We start from the raw sequence: 20,296 nt of genomic DNA, 5'->3' as shown, positions 1-20,296 counted from the left end.
ATAAAAAAAGTTATTAGTTGACTATTAGTTTATTAATTGTTATAGCTAATAAGACCTCAGTTCAATCTAACACATTCACATGCCGCTCTGTGTCATAATCCCATCCCATGTATTACGAGGTTCGTGGTATGGAGGTGCTGATAGGGGCCTTGATGATCTAATCATCTGAGTTATGCTTATGTGACCGGCGTCACATCATGCTGAAGGCCAGCGGCCCTGGCCAGAGTCACGCTGTTCTGATGCTGACGTCAGAGCAGTGATGTAGAGAGGAACGCACACAGCCAGGTAAAGCCGCCTTCAAAACAGCTCGTTCGGAAGCTCTTACGTGTCTTTACGTATACCTTTACGTCTGTGTGTCTGCCAGGGAACTTCTCCCTTATTTTATTTATGTTATTCTCATTTTGTACTCAACGTTGTAGTCCATGTGCGGTGTGTTGTCCATGTTTTAGTCCATGTGTTTTTTTCCCTTTCCACCTTAAGGACCACAATGGAAACAAGCTTTTGGGCTTTATTGTGTTTTTTTTAATCCTTTTTAACACTTGTCAATTGTTGTTCAATAAAGTTTTCAATCAATTCCCTTCTTCCGAAAAGATCTTGCCGCCCAGAAGTCTGTAGGCTATGACATAAAACCGGAATGTTCGTGACCGTGAGTCAAGACTTCATAACTAGTATGGATGCCCGCAGGGACCTCTTTGCGGAATAAGATGAATCAGTTTTTAGAATTGCTTGCGATGGTTGAACATGAGCGAGAATTCATCAGGTGATGTTTATAATTGTAAGCTATAATGAATCATAATGCGAATGTTAGAATGGGTTCGCCTTTTAGTGTTGCTGCATGTTCACTTTAGTCTATCAATGAAATGGGCAGCCATTGTTGTGACGTAATGTCGGAGGTCTGCACGAAACTCCGAGCGAAAACTCTGTCCCAACAGGGTATCAACATTTCCTCCGAGAGGGTCCGAACCTCCGAGCCTCCCGGAAACTCCGACTGATTTTAAGGCGGCATCAGTCCATGGACAGTCTCGCACACCCTGAGGTGGTGGTTAAGTGACACCTCCGCAGCTCGACGTGGTGATCACGTGACCCACTCCGCAGCTCGACGTGGTGGTCACGTGACCCCTCCGCTCGAGCAGGTTCTCCTCTACTTTGTAAACAACATGGCGGCCCGCGGTCCTGCTGAGGAGTTAGCGCCCAGGAGAAACACGTCGAGATAAGGTTTAATAACGACACACAAGTTCAGCTGGTTACATTACTTGGAGCGGACCTGACGTCCATATCAAAACGAGAAGAGATTTGACTGACAGCTGTCAATCAGCCGAGCCTGGACGTCACACGGTAAGGTGGTGGGGTCGGGGTGAGGGTTGGCTAATCGGAGTTCAGCAAAAAGACAGCATCTTAACAACATTAAAACGTTAAAAGTCAGCATACATCGGCAGATGGTGTTGTGTTGTTCGCCTGACTAAAACTCCGCTGCGTGGTGGAAGTACGTGTGTCTCTGGATCCATCAGATAAGATGTTTACCCAGTTTGACTGGTTAGGGGCGATAACCCGTCCTGTTTACGGTTTAAACCACCGGGGTCCTCCTATCGTCTCTCCTCCCGTTGTACAAATCCTGTGTACTTAATACTGGTCTTCATCCTGTCCTTCACCCCTCCCAACCCCGTCCACTCCCTGTCCAGGCTCCCCTCGGTCTATGGGCTCTCAGTCCAGTTCTGGGATGTCTGGAGGCAGGGGGTCGTCCAGCAGTAACCCGTCAGATCAGCCGGAAGAGGGGGAGAACCCATCCAACCAGGAAGAGAACCCATCCAGCCAGGGCAGCAGGGGCTCGTCCCGCAGTGACCCGCCAGATCAGCCGGAAGAGGAGGAGAACCCACCCGGCCGGGGCCGCGGCCGCAGGACGGGGGACGGGCAGACCACCTCTGAGGAGGACGTCGACCTAGCAGAAGTACTGGCTTACCTACTGAGGAGGTGGGGAGGAGTCGGCTCGCTTTACAGTTCACGTCGCCCCTAGAGGAAACCAGCCATGAGACAGGATAGCCGTTAACACTAAGAGCTTTGTGCTAACTTTAATGCGTTTCTATCTATTTTAATCTTTGTTTAAACTGGTAAGGTCGAGCTGAGGTTAGTTTTAAAAACCTGTTTAACGGGAGAGATCTGGCTGCAGGCAGCATAACACACCAGGGAACGAGGTCACAGCAAAGAACAAGAATAAACGTACATACAACCGACTCTTACAGTCCGCTGGATGAGTTAAAAGTTTGTGTTCAGAGGCGTTGACCCGTGCCCTGGCGCTCCATGCACTCAGAGCTGAGCCAATTCCTCCCTGTGCTAGGGGCCAGGTGAGGCTGGTCCATGGCAGTGGGGCCACAGGCCTCCAGCTGGTCCAGTCCTACTCAGACTCCGACGAGGACAGTGATGGAGCCTGGGAGGGCCGGCTTGGAGACCGGTACAACCCCCCAGGTGAGGACTCTCTTCTCCAATTAGGACTGATGTGCCTGGCCCGCAATTAGGACTGATGAAGAGGGGCGGAGTCACTTTGTTTGTGGCCTATATTGGGCGCCTGGTTAGAGGGGTCCAGCCCTCCCTTTTTTGGCATCTTCACCTGCTGGCCATGCTGCAACTGTTGTTGTGTGTTCTCTTTTCATTATGGGTTTTCAAATAAACCTTGATTATTGTTGAATAGAATCACACGTCCTCCGCCCTTCCTCATGTCTGGTTACCCTCTCGCATTCTCCTGGCCTAGGGTAACCAGACAACGAGGGAGGGTGGAGGTGTGATTCTATAAAAAAATAATCAAGGTTTATTTGATAACGCATAATGAAAAGAGATCAAACAAACATGAAAAGAGGCGCCCAATATAGGCCACAAACAAAGTGACTCCGCCCCTCTTCATCAGTCCTAATTGGGAGACAGGACAATCATCGGCAAGGCCTTGCGGCAGTCACATACCATCAGAGCTGTGTCTCTCTCTCTGTCTCTGTCCCTGTCTCTCTTCCTCTCTCTGTCTCTCTCTGTCTCTCTCTGTCCCTGTCTCTCTTCCTCTCTCTGTCTCAGTCGCTCTGTCTCTCTCTGTCCCTTATTTGCATCCCAGTCGCCTCAACCCACAGACCCACATGGAAATCAATCTCTTTCTTTCTTTCTTTCTTTCTTTCTTTCTTTCTTTCTTTCTTTCTCTCACTCTCGCTCTCCCTCTCAGAGTAACATTAATTGTGACCCCTGTTTCATGTCCTTTTCTAAGTGGACATCCGTCCAGACACGCAGGAGTTGGACCGGAGTGAGATCCGGACTCAGATCATGTTGGCCACCGCCTCCACCGGCATGAAGAGCAGACAGAGCTTCACCAACATGCTCACAGAGGCAAGAGAGCAGAGATGAGATGGATGGATGTGCATATATCTATATCAAATAGATGTATATCTCTATCATATGATATATATACACTACCGTTTACAAATTTGGGGTCACTTAAAAATGTCATTTTTTTTAAATGATGATTAGGAAACCCTTGTGCATTATGATAGCACAGCTGAAAACTATTGTGGGAGCTTTCATGGAAACATGAAAATGTCTTGGTGACCCCAAACTTTTGAACTTTATTGTATATATATATATATATATACAGTATAATATATATGTATATATGTGTGTGTGTGTGTGTGTGTTTTTGTGTGTATGTATATATAGATATCATATACATTCATATGATATATGCATATGATATCTATATATGATTTTTATGTGTATGTATTTAATGTCTGTGACCCTATGGCTGTGTTTTTTTGTCTCTCAGCGGGAACAAGGCCGGTGTAAAGGCTCCAGTTTTTCCCATGGAGAGTGCAGTCGAATCCGCTCACAGTGAGTATGTTCAAACAACCTCTTCTTCCCCAACCCTACAGATCATCACTGTTAGTGTCACGTTCCAGTGTGTACGATTCAGTAGCATCTAGCAGTAAGTCCCCTCTCGCCCTTCCTTCCCAACGTGACGCTTCTCCGTCACACAATTGTCTTAACACCAAGGCCTGTGGCGCATTTGATATACCATACTGCTTATTATAACGCTCCTACGCAACAGTGGTACTAATTACTATCACAGAATAGTCCTAGCCATGGGGTTATATATTACAAGACCCCCCCCCAACCTAGAACTCTTGGCCCAAAACCCACGTTTTTGATTGAACGTAAAATGAGTTCTCTCGCACTGTTGGTCCCTTCTGGGTTACCGTAGAAACATGGCGGTTCAACGTGGAAGAGGACCCTCTCCCCATGTAGATATTAAGGGCTCAAACACAATGATTCTTATTTTCATTTAAGTGTAAACTAATTAAAACATACTTATTAATATTATATTCCATTTCTGCCAATCGGTTCCGTTATGTGCCACTAATATCCACATCCTTCCCCTTTGACACATGTACCAGATTTAGAATTCATTTCTAATTGAGACGCAGAAGCTGTTTTGATGGAGGATGTGTTTATTTTTTTTCTTTGCGTCAGAGCTCAAAGAACAGTCAGATCCCGTGACTGATTTGACTAAAGCGTAAGCGTGGCAACTTTTGTTCCTTTAGATTCTTGCCAAACTACGTTTCCCACAAGGACACCTACCACCAGAAAGCCTTCTGCGGTCTCTACAGCAGCGATGGCGGCATGTTCCTCTCTGCCTGCCAAGGTGAGCACTCAATTCTTTCTACCCTTACTTCTATCATCAGATGCTTGCATAGAAAATAGAAAATAAACAGCAGGAGTCAATTGATACGGCCCTGACAAGGACAGCGAAATCACACGATATCTACAGGACGCAAAGTCAAGAGATTAACCTTCATGTACTCGTGCCAAGGCTACAGAGGTGTGTGTGTGTGTGTGTGTGTGTGTGTGTGTGTGTGTGTGTGTGTGTGTGTGTGTGTGTGTGTGTGTGTGTGTGTGTGTGTGTGTGTGTGTGCGCGCGTCAAACTAAACCAATCACGGCCTTTAAAGTAATTGGCTACATTTTGAGCATTTGATAGGATAAAGGCATTTTATTTTATCATCAAAGTAAAGTCAATGGCAAGCAGCAGGCTACGTTCTCATCCCAGAACACAGCGTTGCGTTCTTCAGAAGGCTATAAATCAAATGGAAGGGCTGCACTCTGCATCATGTCTCCTCACCGGCCAGATCGAACCAGACCCTTTGGCCTCTGAAGCTCCGACGCAGACACTTGGCTCTGAGCGTACGGCGCTGCACCTGCTCCGAAGGATAATTGGTGGTTTGCACCGTGTGCCAAGTGTTAATTAACCTGCCCCGGAGCACCGGCTCTATTCCAGAAGATGAGGACGAGTGCAACATGCATTTTACTGGATGTGTTTACTCTTGTTCCCCCCCCCCCCCCCCCAGACCAGAACATCCGGCTGTACGACACCACCAGGCGACGCTTCCACCTGCTGCGCACGGTGAAGGCCCGGGACGTGGGCTGGAGCGTGCTGGATGTGTGCTTCACCCCCGACGCCCAGAGCATCCTCTACTCCAGCTGGTCCGACTACAGTAAGATAGAGCGCTCGCTCTCTCTCTCTCTCTCTCTCTCTCTGCTCTCTGCTCTCTGCTCTCTGCTCTCTGCTCTCTGCTCTCTGCTCTCTCTCTCTCTCTCTCTCTCTCTCTCTCTCTCTCTCTCTCTCTCTCTCTACCCCCCTCTATCTGTTTCTCTCTCTGCTCTCCCTCATTGGTGTGGAACCAACCCAGGGTGATCGCCAAGACGATATCAGTAGAGGGCACTGTTCCTTTCTGTCACCCGAATATCAGAACATGTGTACTTTACATTTGTACATTATAATAACGCAGAACACATTTGTAATTTGTAATGTATCGTGCAAAATTCCATTTGAGGATAAACATGTGTGTGTGTCATCCCCCCCCCCCCCCCCCCAGTTCACGTGTGCAGCGTCGACGGGGACAGCGAGTGCCACACAGCGCTGGACCTCAGGTGAGTGTCGACCTCTTGGTGACCCCATAGACCCCCACCCCCCCGTAGAGCCACCACCCAGCATCAGAACCCCACCCGACATCATCCCCACTGGGATGACTGATGGTGTGTGTGTGTGCTGTGTGTCTTTGTGTGTGTGTGTGTGTGTGTGTGTGTGTGTGTGTGTGTTCCGCAGTCCGGACGAGCGGAGGTTCTGCGTGTTCTCCCTGGCCGCGTCGACGGACGGAAAGGAGATCTTAGGAGGGTGAGTCGAGTTAGTCCGGGATCAATCCATGTGTCGTCAGAAGATGAGGACGTGGTTTGGAACACGCCCGGCCTTGAACCAGACTAATCCGCCAGCTCAGGTCCTTCCATGTTCAGACCCATTTCGATCAGACCTGGCCTGGCCAATCACAATCATTAGTCTGAAATGGGGCGGGTTTAACACCATGTCCGACGAGGCATCTTCATAAACAACCAAGATGGCTGCCGCTGGCTCCCAATCACCAAGAGCCAGCAGCACTGAGATTGACCTGTAACCAATCAGAACAACGTTCCGTTGTTCTGATTGGTTGCAGGTCAATCTCAGTGATACGTGAGGTCTGATTTCCACGTGGGTCTGTTGACGTCAGGCTACGTAGTAGAAACAGAAGTGGACAATATGTGTGGCGTTGGGATGGCGACTGGGATGGAAATGAGGGATTGGGAGACGGGCTGGAGGTGGTTTCAGATGCTAAGTGTACGCTCTGCTCCATCCGCAGGGCCAATGACGGCTGTCTGTACGTGTTCGATCGGGAGCAGAACAAGAGAACGCTCAAGGTATGTCATCACAGGTCCCGACTGTGTGTGTGTGTGTGTGTGTGTGTGTGTGTGTGTGTGTGTGTGTGTGTGTGTGTGTGTGTGTGTGTGTGTGTGTGTGTGTGTGTGTGTGTGTGTGTGTGTGTGTGTGTGTGTGTGTGGTCTCTGCCTTCTCCCACACGCACGCACACCCTTTTTCTTTGTGCTGTGGTCGTCCTTATCTGGGGTCTGTTCTGTCCTCATATGGTCCTAACACACGCACACGCACGCGCGCGCGCACACACACGGCTGGGGAGGCTCTCCCACCCGCATGTCAACGACGCACGGGGGAAACATTTAAACGTGGAACTCCAATGACCCTCCCCCCTCCCCAGATCGACGCCCACGAGGACGACGTGAACGCCGTGGCGTTCGCCGACAGCTCCTCCCAGCTGCTGTTCTCGGGCAGCGACGACGCCCTGTGCAAGGTGTGGGACAGACGGACGCTGAGGGAGGACCGGCCGCAGCCCGTGGGACAGCTGGCCGGACACCGCGACGGAGTCACCTTCATCGACAGCAAGGTGAGGAGGGGGAGGGGGAGGAGGGGGATGAAGGAGGAGGGGGAGGGGGAGGGGGAGAGGGAGGAGGGTGGGGTTCGAGGTGGTGGAGGGGGAGGAGGAAGAGGAGGGGGAGGAGGGGGTGGGGAGGAGGAGGAGGAGGGGGAAGAGGGAGGAGGGGGAGGGGAGGGGCAGAGGGAGGGGGAGGAGGGGGAGGGGGAGGAGGAAAGGGAGGAGAAGGGTCAGGAGGGTGGGGTTCGAGGTGGTGGAGGAGGGGGAGGGGGAGATGGAGGAGGAAGGGGGTGGAGGAGAGGAGGAGGGCCGTCTGTGGCGTTGTTAATGTGTCTCACCTCCAGCTGAGGGCTGCACTTCATTACTGTAGAGCTGGAGCCCAGCGTTAGAACATCTGTGAGGCTGGGGTTCTGTTGATGTGATTCTCCTCGTATCAAGAGGTCATAGAGAGGGGGCTGTTTCTGTCTCTCTGAACGGTGCGGTACTGTCTCTCTGAACGGTACAGTCTCTGAACGCTGGGGTACTGTCTCTCTGATCGGTACTGTCTCTCTGAATGCTGGGATACTCTCTCTGAACGGTACTGTCTCTCTGAACGGTACTGTCTCTCTGAACAGTACTGTCTCTGAACGCTGGGGTACTGTCTCTCTGAACGCTGGGGTACTCTCTCTCTGAACGGTACTGTCTCTCTGAACGCTGAGGTACTGTCTCTCTGAACAGTATTGTCTCTCTGAACGCTGGGGTACTGTCTCTCTGAAAGGTACTGTCTCTCTGAACGGTACTGTCTCTCTGAACGGTACTGTCTCTCTGAACGGTACTGTCTCTCTGAACGGTGCTGTCTCTCTGAACGGTGCTGTCTCTCTGAACTGTACTGTCTCTCTGGGGGCAGGGCGACGCTCGCTACCTGATCAGCAACTCCAAGGACCAGTCCATCAAGCTGTGGGACGTCAGGAAGTTCTCTCCCAAGGAGGGGCTGGCCGCCTCGCGCCTGGCCGTCACCCAGCAGAACTGGGACTACCGCTGGCAGCAGGTCCCCCAGAGAGGTGAGCCCCAGTACCGCCCGTCATTACCAGTACAGCCCGTCATTACCAGTACAGCCCGTCATTACCAGTACAGCCCGTCATTACCAGTACAGCCCCGTCACTACCAGTACAGCCCCGTCACTACCAGTACAGCCCCGTCACTACCAGTACAGCCCCGTCTCTACCAGTACCGCCCCGTCTCTACCAGTACAGCCCCGTCTCTACCAGTACAGCCCCGTCACTACCAGTACAGCCCCGTCTCTACCAGTACAGCCCCGTCTCTACCAGTACAGCCCCGTCACTACCAGTACCGCCCCGTCTCTACCAGTACAGCCCGTCTCTACCAGTACAGCCCCGTCACTACCAGTACAGCCCCGTCTCTACCAGTACAGCCTGTCACTACCAGTACAGCCCCGTCACTACCAGTACAGCCCCGTCACTACCAGTACAGCCCCGTCACTACCAGTACAGCCCCGTCACTACCAGTACAGCCCCGTCTCTACCAGTACAGCCCCGTCACTACCAGTACAGCCCGTCTCTACCAGTACAGCCTGTCATTACCAGTACAGCCCCGTCACTACCAGTACAGCCCCGTCTCTACCAGTACAGCCCCGTCTCTACCAGTACAGCCCCGTCACTACCAGTACAGCCCCGTCTCTACCAGTACAGCCCCGTCTCTACCAGTACAGCCCCGTCACTACCAGTACAGCCCTGTCTCTACCAGTACAGCCCCGTCTCTACCAGTACAGCCCCGTCTCTACCAGTACAGCCCCGTCTCTACCAGTACAGCCCCGTCTCTACCAGTACAGCCCCGTCACTACCAGTACAGCCCGTCACTACCAGTACAGCCCCGTCACTACCAGTACAGCCCCGTCTCTACCAGTATAGCCCCGTCTCTACCAGTACAGCCCCGTCACTACCAGTACAGCCCTGTCACTCCCCAGTACAGCTCCGTCTCCAGGCTGTCGCTACCAGTACAAGTACCACTACCAGTACAGCCTACAGCCCTGTCACTACCAGTACAGCCCCGTCACTACCAGTACAGCCCCGTCTCTACCAGTACAGCCCCGTCACTACCAGTACAGCCCCGTCTCTACCAGTACAGCCTGTCACTACCAGTACAGCCCCGTCACTACCAGTACAGCCCCGTCACTACCAGTACAGCCCCGTCTCTACCAGTACAGCCCCGTCACTACCAGTACAGCCCCGTCTCTACCAGTACAGCCCCGTCTCTACCAGTACAGCCCCGTCTCTACCAGTACAGCCCCGTCACTACCAGTACAGCCCCGTCTCTACCAGTACAGCCTGTCACTACCAGTACAGCCCCGTCACTACCAGTACAGCCCCGTCATTACCAGTACAGCCCGTCTCTACCAGTACAGCCCTGTCTCTACCAGTACAGCCTGTCACTACCAGTACAGCCCCGTCACTACCAGTACAGCCCGTCACTACCAGTACAGCCCCGTCACTACCAGTACAGCCCCGTCTCTACCAGTACAGCCCCGTCTCTACCAGTACAGCCCCGTCACTACCAGTTCAGCCCTGATGGTAGCACTGCGTGTTTCTAACAGTGATGGGTTTGAAGGTAACCAGTGATAGTTTGATGGTAACCAGTAATGATTTGATGGTAACCAGTGGTGGTTCAACGGTAACCGGTGATTGGTTTGAAGGTAACCAGTAAAAGTTGGTTGTTAACCAGTGATGGTTTGAAGGTAACCAGTGGTGGTTTGATGGTAACCAGTGATGGTTTGAAGGTAACCAGTGGTGGTTTGATGGTAACCAGTGATGGTTTGAAGGTAACCAGTTATAGTTTGAAGGTAACCAGTGGTGGTTTGATGGTAACCAGTGATGGTTTGAAGGTAACCAGTTATAGTTTGAAGGTAACCAGTGGTGGTTTGATGGTAACCAGTGGTGGTTTGCTTGTCTCTCCTGTAGCGCTGAAGAGACACAAGCTGATGGGCGACACCTCGGTGATGACGTACCGCGGTCACGGCGTTCTGCACACGCTGATCCGCTGCCGCTTCTCCCCGGAGTTCACCACCGGCCAACGCTACATCTACACGGGCTGCTCCACCGGCAAGATCATAGGTGGGCCGCACCTCCACCTTCACCTCCTCTACCTCAGCCCTCAACCTCAACCTCTAGCTCCACCCTCCACCTCTACCTTCACCTCAACCTCCACCCTCCACCTCCTCTTCCTCCACCCTCCACCTCTACCTTCACCCTCCACATCTACCTTTGCCTCCATCTCCAGCCCCACCTCCTCCTCCATCCACCTCCTCTACCTTTTGGTCTTCATGTGGACATTATTAACTGTGTGTGTGTGTGTGTGTGTGTGTGTGTGTGTGTGTGTGTGTGTGTGTGTAGTGTACGACGTGCTGACCGGGGCTGTGGTGACCCGGCTCTGTGGCCACGACGCGTGTGTGAGGGATGTGAGCTGGCACCCGTACCAGGACAGCATCGTGAGCAGCTCTGTGAGTACACCCCCGGCTGACACAGTACAATAACCTCTACTTTCACTAGAGACACTGAGGTTCCCCTCACTTACAGTGGCGACGAGCATACACAACCAACACAATTACAAGGATAACGTGTAACAATTACGATAAAATATATCTATAAAGTATAGAAAATACAAAAAGAGCTAGAATAAAATAGGATCAAATACTAAAGGAGAATGAAATCAGCTAAAACATTACAGTGGGATGTATACAGTTCAGAAAACCCGCGAATACCCGATATCAGACACAGACGTAGTACTGAAGGGAAATGAAAATTGAGCGGAAGTACATATGCGGGCGGAGCCAGGCTAACCATTGCCTCCCAGAGGACAAGAATAGACTCTTAATTAACGAGGAAGAGATCGCCGTGTCTCACTCCTTTCCTTGTCCCCCCGGGTCTCACTCTGCTCCATGTTCCCTGTGTCTCACTCCCACGTCTCACTCTGCTCCATGTTCCCTGTGTCTCACTCCCACGTCTCACTCTGCTCCATGTTCCCTGTGTCTCACTCCCACGTCTCACTCTGCTCCATGTTCCCTGTGTCTCACTCCCACGTCTCACTCTGCTCCATGTTCCCTGTGTCTCACTCCCACGTCTCACTCTGCTCCATGTTCCCTGTGTCTCACTCCCACGTCTCACTCTGCTCCATGTTCCCTGTGTCTCACTCCCACGTCTCACTCTGCTCCATGTTCCCTGTGTCTCACTCCCACGTCTCACTCTGCTCCATGTTCCCTGTGTCTCACTCCCACGTCTCACTCTGCTCCATGTTCCCTGTGTCTCACTCCCACGTCTCACTCTGCTCCATGTTCCCTGTGTCTCACTCCCACGTCTCACTCTGCTCCATGTTCCCTGTGTCTCACTCCCACGTCTCACTCTGCTCCATGTTCCCTGTGTCTCACTCCCACGTCTCACTCTGCTCCATGTTCCCTGTGTCTCACTCCCACGTCTCACTCCTCTTCATGTGGTGTTCCAGTGGGACGGAGCCGTCCGCATGTGGGAGCACAGGCAGACCCACCCCATAGAGGAGCACCGCGACCAGGAGTGACCAGACCCAGGGTCAGGGGTCAGGGGTCGGGGGAGGAGGAGCCAGGAGTAGGAATAGGAGCCAGGAGGAGAAAGGGCCAGGAGGAGGAAGAGGAGGAGCCGAAGGGGCCAGGAGGAGGGGCCAGGAGGAGCCGAAGGGGCCAGGAGGAGCCTCATCAGAGGAGGCGGAGCCGGCCCCAGAAGGGAAGTGGGCTGAACAGAGGGAGAGACACTGAGCTCACACGCACACAGAGACTTTTTATGTTTTCGTTCCCATGCTGGTTCGTGAGTTCTTCTGGAGGATCTCAAAGCATGATGTGAGGTGTGGGGTTAAGAAGGGGGTGTTATGCGTTATGCCTCTTAGGGACCCCCCCACCTCCTCGTTTGACCCAAGGGGCGGGGCAACTTTTTTGAAGGTCTGCCGCTCCCTGTGATGGTGAAACAGGCCAAAGCGTTCTAATTTGGTGTAAAGTCCTGAACCTCAGTGTGTTCTCGATGCTAGAGCCTTGATGAATAGTGGAATAAGCTTTTCTTAATCACAGTCCTTTTTGCTGGTTTATGGTTTTAAAACATTAATAACCGACTCTCCTTGTTATCGTTAGGTGGACATTTAATGTGAAGTCATTTTTCGAAAGTTGAAAATCTCGCGGAGCAACGACGACGATGATTCTGTTGAAATAATGTAAGATATTTTAGTGTGGAAGTTAGACGTAGTTAGATGGTATTGTTTGGTGCCGATTTTTTGGGAGCAGTATTAACGATCTTAATAATAAATGCTGGTCACCGCGGTAACGTGGTACAAGGAGACTGCAGCGTTCCGACCTCGAGTCCGACCTCAGCGATGACATCACACACGTCCAGGTGGGCCATGACGTCAGCTCCCTCATAGGTCCACTGTCTCTCCTAGTGCTGCTCAAACGGACTGGGCCGCTCCCAGTAGCTCACCAGTCCAGGTCTCTCTGCTGGTTCTGTTCCTACGGACTGGTCAGCTCCCAGTCACTCACCGGTCCAGCTCACGCTGTCTCCAGGCAACGGCTGGTCTGACACCTTCTGATTTAGTTACTGACAACACCTTAATGGCCCGACCCTCGTGTGTATTTATATATTTATACACACACACACACACACACACACACACACACACACACACACACACACACACACACACACACACACACACACACACACACACACACACACACAGCAGAATAGAATAATGGTGGTGGTGATTGGGTAATTAAAACAACTGACAGCAGCCCAAGGCAAAAAACAATTATTTAATTCTCGACACATTGTTTATATTCGATTGCCGCACATGAAGTCCCCTCGACGGACATGGAGGTGGTGAAGGAAACACATTTCTTACCCTTAGATTCAAAGCAAGACCTCAAAAGTTCCCAGACTCATTCTGATTAACTTCAGTAGTTAACTGGCAGGTTCACGTCATGTTAATGCTCGTCGGTGAGGGAGAGGAATGCTTTACTGCACCAACCGGTGCAAATTATTATCTGAATTATTCTTAATTGTTATCCTTTCATAAAGCTCAAGACTTTGAATAAAAAAACTCTGGCTATATTTATGTGTAGCATATATAATATTTATCTTGTCTTGCATTACATCCCGCATGTTACTTTCTATATGCACTACTGAACCATTGACTGTAATACAGGTATTCTGTTACAGATCATGTAATACATGTATGCGTTACAGATCCTTGGGCTGTAATACATGTATGCGTTACAGATCCTTGGGCTGTAATACATGTATGTGTTACAGATCCTTGGGCTGGCTGTAATACGTGTATGTGTTACAGATCCTTGGGCTGTAATACGTGTATGTGTTACAGATCCTTGGGCTGGCTGTAATACATGTGTGTTACAGATCCTTGGGCTGTAATACATGTATGTGTTACTGATCCTTGGGCTGGCTGTAATACGTGTATGTGTTACAGATCCTTGGGCTGTAATACATGTATGTGTTACTGATCCTTGGGCTGGCTGTAATACGTGTATGTGTTACAGATCCTTGGGCTGTAATACATGTATGTGTTACTGATCCTCTGGCTGTGATACATGGACATACTTCTGAACTAAAGCTTCCTCTAAGGAATGAGAGGGCTATTTATAGGGGGGCTGTGGAGACGGGGGTTATTTTTACCAAGCATGTGCTGTGGGTCAGGGTGCCAGGGTGATTCAACAGGAACAGTCGGGGTCTGGGCAGTCACCCACTAGTCCACACGGAGAAATCCTCCCCCACCGTAGAAGCTCAACAACAAGGTCCCACTCGAGATGAAGGCCGTTTCTTCATCAAATGATGGCTTCTGGCCGGACGTCAACTTGGGTAAATTGTACAAAGTGGCCTCGGAAGTGGCGCTGCCTGCTAGGTTCCTGGGGAGGATACTGAACGCCGGCCTGGTGCTCTTCACCAACCTCCTGGCCGCGGTGGTGGGCAGCGGCCCGGCGGGTCACTTCCACCTGCCGCTCAACGCGCTGGTTCTGTTCGGGCCGCTGCTGAGCCTCTGGACGTCCAGCTACAGCATCTTCGCCAACAGGAACCACTTCCTCTACAGGTGAGGAGCGTGGTCAAAATAAGGTTTCCCTTACGGAAAGAGGTCCACGCTATTGTTTACCACTACTTTGTAAATGTGTCCAATTAAGTGTATCTAGACCCAAACATGCAATTAGGATTATTTCAGACGTGTAATAGGGTAATGATGACCCAGGACATGCAAGTACACCTTGTCCTGTCTACTTAATGCTATTATATAAACTAACCACTGTCGTGGACAATTTTGTGTGTTGTGGACAATGGCAACAGGGTGTAAATGCCCCGACATTACATTGTGTCCAGTCAGGCCGCTATTGATATGAACGACCTCTGACCCGCCTGGCAGGAAGTTCCTGGCGTCGGCGTGGGGATGGACCTTCTGCGTGGCCGGCTCCTTCGTCGTCCTCCTCTCCTACTCGGCGCGGCGCTCCGCCCTGCTGTCCCTGCGCCACCTAGCGCGTCTCGCCCTCACCGGGCTGCTCTGGTGGGGCACCGGGCGTCTGGTGTGCCTCCTGGAGGACGCCGCCGGGACCTGCTTCCAGCCCGTGGCGGCGGCGGCGGCGGCGGCGGGCGGGGGGAGCGACCTCGCCGGACAGCCCCTGCTGCTGCTGCAGGAGGCCCAGAGCAAGGCGTCCTGCCTCAGAGCGGGCCAGGTGTGGCGCGGCTACGAAGTGTCCCAGGACACCCTCACGCTCTGCCTGTGCTGCCTGCTGCTGGTGGAGGAGATGTCCGCGTTTGGCCCCCATGTGCTCAGGGCGGAGGCCCCGACGGGACCCCCCGCCGGAGCTCCACTCAGGATCCTCTTCCTGCTCTGTGTGCTCCTGTTGACTCTCTGGCTGTTTCTGCTGCTGTGTCTGCTCGCATACTTCCCGCAGTTCCCTGCCCAGCAGCTAGGGGGCGCTATAGCCTATCTGGGGTGGAGGGGGCTTTACCAGGGTTGGTATCGCCTAAAGCCCAGCTGGTTCTGTCCCGGTCCGCCAGGAGTTGGACTGGACTGATAAACATAAGACAGGCAGATAGATTTCTAGTTTATGATTATGTACACTAATAGTGCTTTGAGAAACCAATAACTTCTGACATGAGAAAGGCCGTCCATACTGAGACTGAGGCCTCCAACCCGGAGCAGGGGTGCAGGAGCAGCTGGAGAACGGCAGACACACCGGTGGTTTTACTTGTGACGCGTGTCAACACGCACTGGAAACCAGTAGAAGCTCTGCCTGCCATGTTCCGTTTCTTGTTTTGATCTGCTGGTGCATGGACCTACGTAGTCCACTTAAGAAATACCTCTTTGAGAAGGCTTGAGATGCAAATACTACTTTTCTTCACACCCGTTTTCCTGGAAGGTTCAGCCACAAGAAGTTCTAATATATTTGATAATATATTTGTTATCGCTGGAGAGGCAGAGTTCTCCTTCATCCGGTGCTTGAAACTCATCTGTTTTGGTGGAATATCTTTTTAACAGTAAAAAACCTTTTTGAAAATGTCTGCTCCAGTTAAGTGTATCAGATTTTCATGTGTTGTGGAGTAGAGACGTGACGACTATGTTCAGTTATTTTCTGTGACCTACTCCCTGATGTCTATTTACTGGTACATAAACATTCTGCATACTCACAAGCTCATTTTAAACTCGTTATTGCTAAGAACAGAAAGTGACTTTTTGAGAAACACAAAAAGCAAACGCTTGAAGGCAGTTTTATTGAGTAATTTGAAGATCCAAAAGAAAGGATATAGCCACAGAGAAGGCTGAACTGAAAACGTAAGTGATAGAATGAGAGTGCTGTTTCACTGTTACTAAATGACACTGAACACTGAATGTATCCAGAGGAATACAACCAGCTGGTGTTTGTGTCTTCAGCAGAGGGAAGGCCTCAGTAGATGAGAGCCTCAGTAGATGAGGGCCTTGGACGCCCCCTTGGGCTTCATGATCTTGTCGTAGTTCTTGTTAATGATGTCAAACAGCACCGCCTGCAGGACAGAGAGACAGATAAGACTCCAACCTCCCTCTCGCTGGGCCTCGTCAGCTTAGACAATAGGGAGGATAAGGACGGACTGATAACAATATGACGGAACGAAGGTCGGCCCGTTCCTCTAATCATCGTCTATTTTAGAGACCGCTCATTAAACACAGGGAAGACCGCGGAGAGGAGACCCAACCAATCAGGACAACACAGCGCTGATCAAACCCAACCCCCGCCCCTCTTAAGACGGCCCTCCTCCCAGACATCAGCCCTTCTCAAACGGCTGTGAGGCCACAAATGGAATTTATTTTGGGCACAGTTGGGTTTGATTCAATAGACGGGACAGACCCTCCGGTCTTACGATTCATATTTCAGTGTTGCACAAAAGGTTTGTTGCACAAACCGTTTGTGCAACAGACTGCACAATAGTGTAGTCTGTTTGACTACACTAATGATTCAAACACAGACTGTGATGCCATTGGATTGTCCAAATAGATGCAGGAATATCCAGCCGAACCAAGAGTGTGGTGTCTTACACGACCCGATAAAAACAATAAGCTGCAGTGGGTTTGGTTTGTATGAATGCGTTGCGAGGGCTGAAGGAGAACTTGTGTCCTTGTGCACTTGTGCCCAGAAGTAACACCTCAATCCGTTATTAAGACGAGTGGCCTTACGTAGGTGTTGCGGATCTCCAAGACCACGAGGCGCAGCTCGCTGTACTGGTACTGGTCGAGTTCATGGACCAGCTGTCTGTAGTCTCCCTGTGAGGAGCAGAAGGAGAGCCCCGTCAACATCGGTGGACAGGAAATAATCAAATAAGAAACGATAAGCTGGCTCCTGTGATAAGAACTATTTCTAGCACATAAAATAAGGACCTCAGCCAAATCCTTCCCCCCAAACCCTGAAGCGAGAGGATTTGATTTGAAGTGGTGTGATGAGGGTCAGGGTTAGACCAATAACATGGTCTTCTTGTACAGGAGATGGGTTAGTGGTCATTTACATTTACTTTTAGGGCATTTAACAGATGCTTTTATCCAAAGCGACTTACATCGGTTAATACACACATTGACACACCGACAGCAGAGTCAACCATGCAAGGAGACAGCCAGCTCGTCAGGAGCAGTTAGGGTTAAGTGTCTTGCTGAGGGACGCATAAACACTCTAGCTAGGAGGAGCTGGGGATCGAACTAGCCACCTTTCGGTTACAAGACAACCGGTCTACCTCCTGAGCTAAGCCTACCCTACAGGAGCTCTGTCTGTACTGACCACGTGGGGCTGTTTGGAGGCCTTGGCCACGGCGTCCCCTCTCTCGCTGTAGTACCTGCAGAGCGGAACAGAGGATCACATCAACCCTCTGGCAGCAGGCCATGAGCGTCGTCTGATAAATCATACGTGACAGGATGGTATGAACGGAGCCTCACTTTGAGATCTGGGTCTGGAAGGCCTCTATCTTGGTGCGTGTGAGGGTCAGCATCTCAAACACCTTCTCCTGAAGAGGGACGTGGAGAGAAACCATGAGACAGACCCGTCTCCACAAAGAACCAGGAACGTAACCGCATAGAACGGGCCGACGTGACCATCCAAGATCACCCGTCACTAACCTGGACCGCCACTCCAAAGTTGTTGCCATCTTCAATTTGAGGAATCTGCAGCTGCATCCACATGGAGACCTGCCAGGGGGAGAGAAGCACAACATCAGACCCTCTGAAGGCCCAGGGGACCGCCGTAAAGGCCTGATTATGGTCCCACGTTCCCGTGGGACCTGAACGTGTTGAGTTTCACCCTTAGAGGGTGAGTGTGAGTGAGTGAGTGAGTCTGACCATGTTGAGTTTCTCCCTCAGAGAGTGAGCGAGTGAGTGAGTGAGTGAGTGAGTGAGTGAGTGAGTGAGTGAGTGAGTGAGTGAGTGAGTGAGTGAGTCTGACCGTGTTGAGTTTCTCCCTCAGAGAGTGAGCGAGTGAGTGAGTGAGTGAGTGAGTGAGTGAGTGAGTCTGACCATGTTGAGTTTCTCCCTCAGAGAGTGAGTGAGTGAGTGAGTGAGTGAGTGAGTGAGTGAGTGAGTGAGTGAGTGAGTGAGTGAGTGAGTGAGCTAGTGAGTGAGTCTGACCGTGTTGAGTTTCTCCTTGAGCGAGTGGATCTTGGGCTTCACCTCCCTCAGAGCTCGCTCTACGTGCTCGTTGCAGCAGATCGGGCCGCACGGCGGGCCTGGGAGGAACACAACACGACGATCAATAACAACACAACACAACACTCGGTAACAACACAATGATCAATAACAACACAAGACAACGATCAATAGCAACACAAGACAACACAACACAACAATCAATAACAAGACAACACAACAAAACGATCAATAACCACACAACACAACACTCGGGGGAGCGCCTCAGTGGAAGCAGACGGTTTTGGAGCAGACCTTCATCCTCTTTGTCCTCTTTGTCCTCTTTGTCGCCCTCCTCTTTCTTCCCGGCGGCGGCCTCCTTCTGTTAGGAGATCGAGATGGAGGCTCAGCGACCGTCAACCTCGTGTACATGATGTTTGATTGACCCGTCACATGACCCCAGGTGTGTAAGGTGAACACATGAACGACAGGGTGACTCACTTCCTCCTTCTTCTTGCGCTTGGCTTCCTCCTTGGCGGGGTCGGGGATCGGGATGTCCAGGGGGGCTCGCACCAGGTCCGGTCTACTGAGGCAGGTCTGGGGACCACAACAGACATCTCTTATCAACCGACCTGAACCCACCGACCGGACATGGGGGGGGGGGGGGGGGGTCAGAGGTTCTGTGGTGAGATACCTTCAGCAGCACGTCCATCTCGGCCATGGACTGCGGGAATTGTTTGGAGAGCAGTGCTTCTGCCTAGTTAGAAAAGGATGTGAGGATCAGAATGAGAAATAATTGTTATTCGTCAAATGTTAAGTATTATACACATAAAAAATACAAAAAGTATTATTTGTGCCGTGTTTACCTCTTTGGTGAGTGACTGGCAGAAGTTGTCCACCTAGACAATTGTATGCGTTAATACACCTTTTTACTTTTGTTCATTCGGTTAAGGATTCAGTTAAGGATTCGGCGCAAAGCTAACATTACACAAAGACCATGTTGGTGTGTTATTACACAAAGACCATGTTGGTGTGTTTCAGTTGTCTGTTCTCTGCTACCGTGAGGATAACTCGATCTACATGTTTATCTGAACACACTCTGACTGGCCAACACCCAGTGGAGGGATGAGATTAGGTGAGATGAGGTGAGATGAGATGAGGATACACGACGCGGCAAACCTTTCTTCAATAGGCGTCTTTTGAATAAAGCAAGGCGTGTATGTTGCATATAAGACCCATATTCCCCCCTCACAGTGATCAGAGTGATTCAGTGAAAGTAGCTTGGTTTCGTTTTCCTCCCGCGTGTTCTTCGCCTCCTCCGCCAACTTTATTGTCCTAAACCTCACATAATCGTATGTGATACAAGTAAAGAGAAGAGATCAACATCAATCTCCTCGGTGAGTACCGCCAGAAGGAGACCAGGAGCTCTCACCAGAACCAGGGGAACCAGAACCAGAGGGCAGCAGGTCTCGGACCTAGACACGGACTCTCCTCTCTCTTACCTGTTTCTTAGACTCGGGGTTCATCTCCATAGAGCTCATGGCTGCAGAACACTTTGACAAGGTTCCTCCGACAGGGTTTAGGAGTGAGAGGACGGAAGGTCTGCTTTAGTTTCTTCAATCACACAAAAAACACCGAACTACCGCTCACGAACTATCGTAGCGTCCAAAACGAAAACGAAAGTCTCCAGCGAGCCGTGGTTCCCCCGCAGGTTTGGAGGAGAGGGGGGCATTGTGGGACTTGCAGTTCATAAGGAGTTTAGGATGAGAGAGGGCCATTGTGGGACTTGTAGTTCAACAGGTCAGGAGGCGACAGGGGTATTGTGTGACTTGTAGTTCGCCAGGAGGTTAGGAGAGAGGTGCTTTTCTTCTGG

The 20,296-nt window shown here is 51.1% G+C and overlaps 3 protein-coding genes across 3 annotated transcripts; 2 read left to right on the top strand and 1 right to left on the bottom strand.

Annotated features, from left to right (window-relative positions):
• Nucleotides 1-1,143: 1,143 nt before the first annotated feature.
• Nucleotides 1,144-13,391, top strand: dcaf11 (ddb1 and cul4 associated factor 11). Its single transcript, XM_060045146.1, has 16 exons — nucleotides 1,144-1,335; nucleotides 1,680-1,968; nucleotides 2,333-2,460; nucleotides 3,239-3,357; nucleotides 3,791-3,855; nucleotides 4,566-4,666; nucleotides 5,368-5,514; nucleotides 5,896-5,950; nucleotides 6,126-6,194; nucleotides 6,691-6,748; nucleotides 7,102-7,287; nucleotides 8,162-8,315; nucleotides 10,230-10,382; nucleotides 10,662-10,768; nucleotides 11,767-12,769; nucleotides 12,829-13,391. Exons 2-15 carry the CDS (start codon nucleotides 1,694-1,696, stop codon nucleotides 11,836-11,838), a joined length of 1,689 nt encoding a protein of 562 aa, XP_059901129.1. The 5' UTR covers nucleotides 1,144-1,335; nucleotides 1,680-1,693; the 3' UTR covers nucleotides 11,839-12,769; nucleotides 12,829-13,391.
• Nucleotides 13,392-13,761: 370 nt separating this feature from the next.
• Nucleotides 13,762-15,977, top strand: LOC132452493 (fat storage-inducing transmembrane protein 1-like). Its single transcript, XM_060045147.1, has 2 exons — nucleotides 13,762-14,385; nucleotides 14,710-15,977. The coding sequence occupies exons 1-2, from the start codon at nucleotides 14,105-14,107 to the stop codon at nucleotides 15,359-15,361; spliced, it is 933 nt and encodes a 310-aa protein (XP_059901130.1). The 5' UTR covers nucleotides 13,762-14,104; the 3' UTR covers nucleotides 15,362-15,977.
• Nucleotides 15,978-16,039: 62 nt separating this feature from the next.
• Nucleotides 16,040-20,157, bottom strand: psme1 (proteasome activator subunit 1). The gene is made up of 11 exons (XM_060045153.1): nucleotides 19,926-20,157; nucleotides 19,290-19,322; nucleotides 19,118-19,180; nucleotides 18,925-19,020; nucleotides 18,739-18,805; nucleotides 18,427-18,524; nucleotides 17,923-17,991; nucleotides 17,743-17,810; nucleotides 17,588-17,642; nucleotides 16,996-17,082; nucleotides 16,040-16,328 (listed from the first exon to the last, which is right to left on the bottom strand). The coding sequence occupies exons 1-11, from the start codon at nucleotides 19,962-19,964 to the stop codon at nucleotides 16,248-16,250; spliced, it is 756 nt and encodes a 251-aa protein (XP_059901136.1). The 5' UTR covers nucleotides 19,965-20,157; the 3' UTR covers nucleotides 16,040-16,247.
• Nucleotides 20,158-20,296: the final 139 nt, after the last annotated feature.

Source organism: Gadus macrocephalus, chromosome 23 (assembly GCF_031168955.1).
Source record: "Gadus macrocephalus chromosome 23, ASM3116895v1".
Taxonomy (NCBI): domain Eukaryota; kingdom Metazoa; phylum Chordata; class Actinopteri; order Gadiformes; family Gadidae; genus Gadus; species Gadus macrocephalus.
This window is presented reverse-complemented; position numbering and strand designations above follow the sequence as displayed.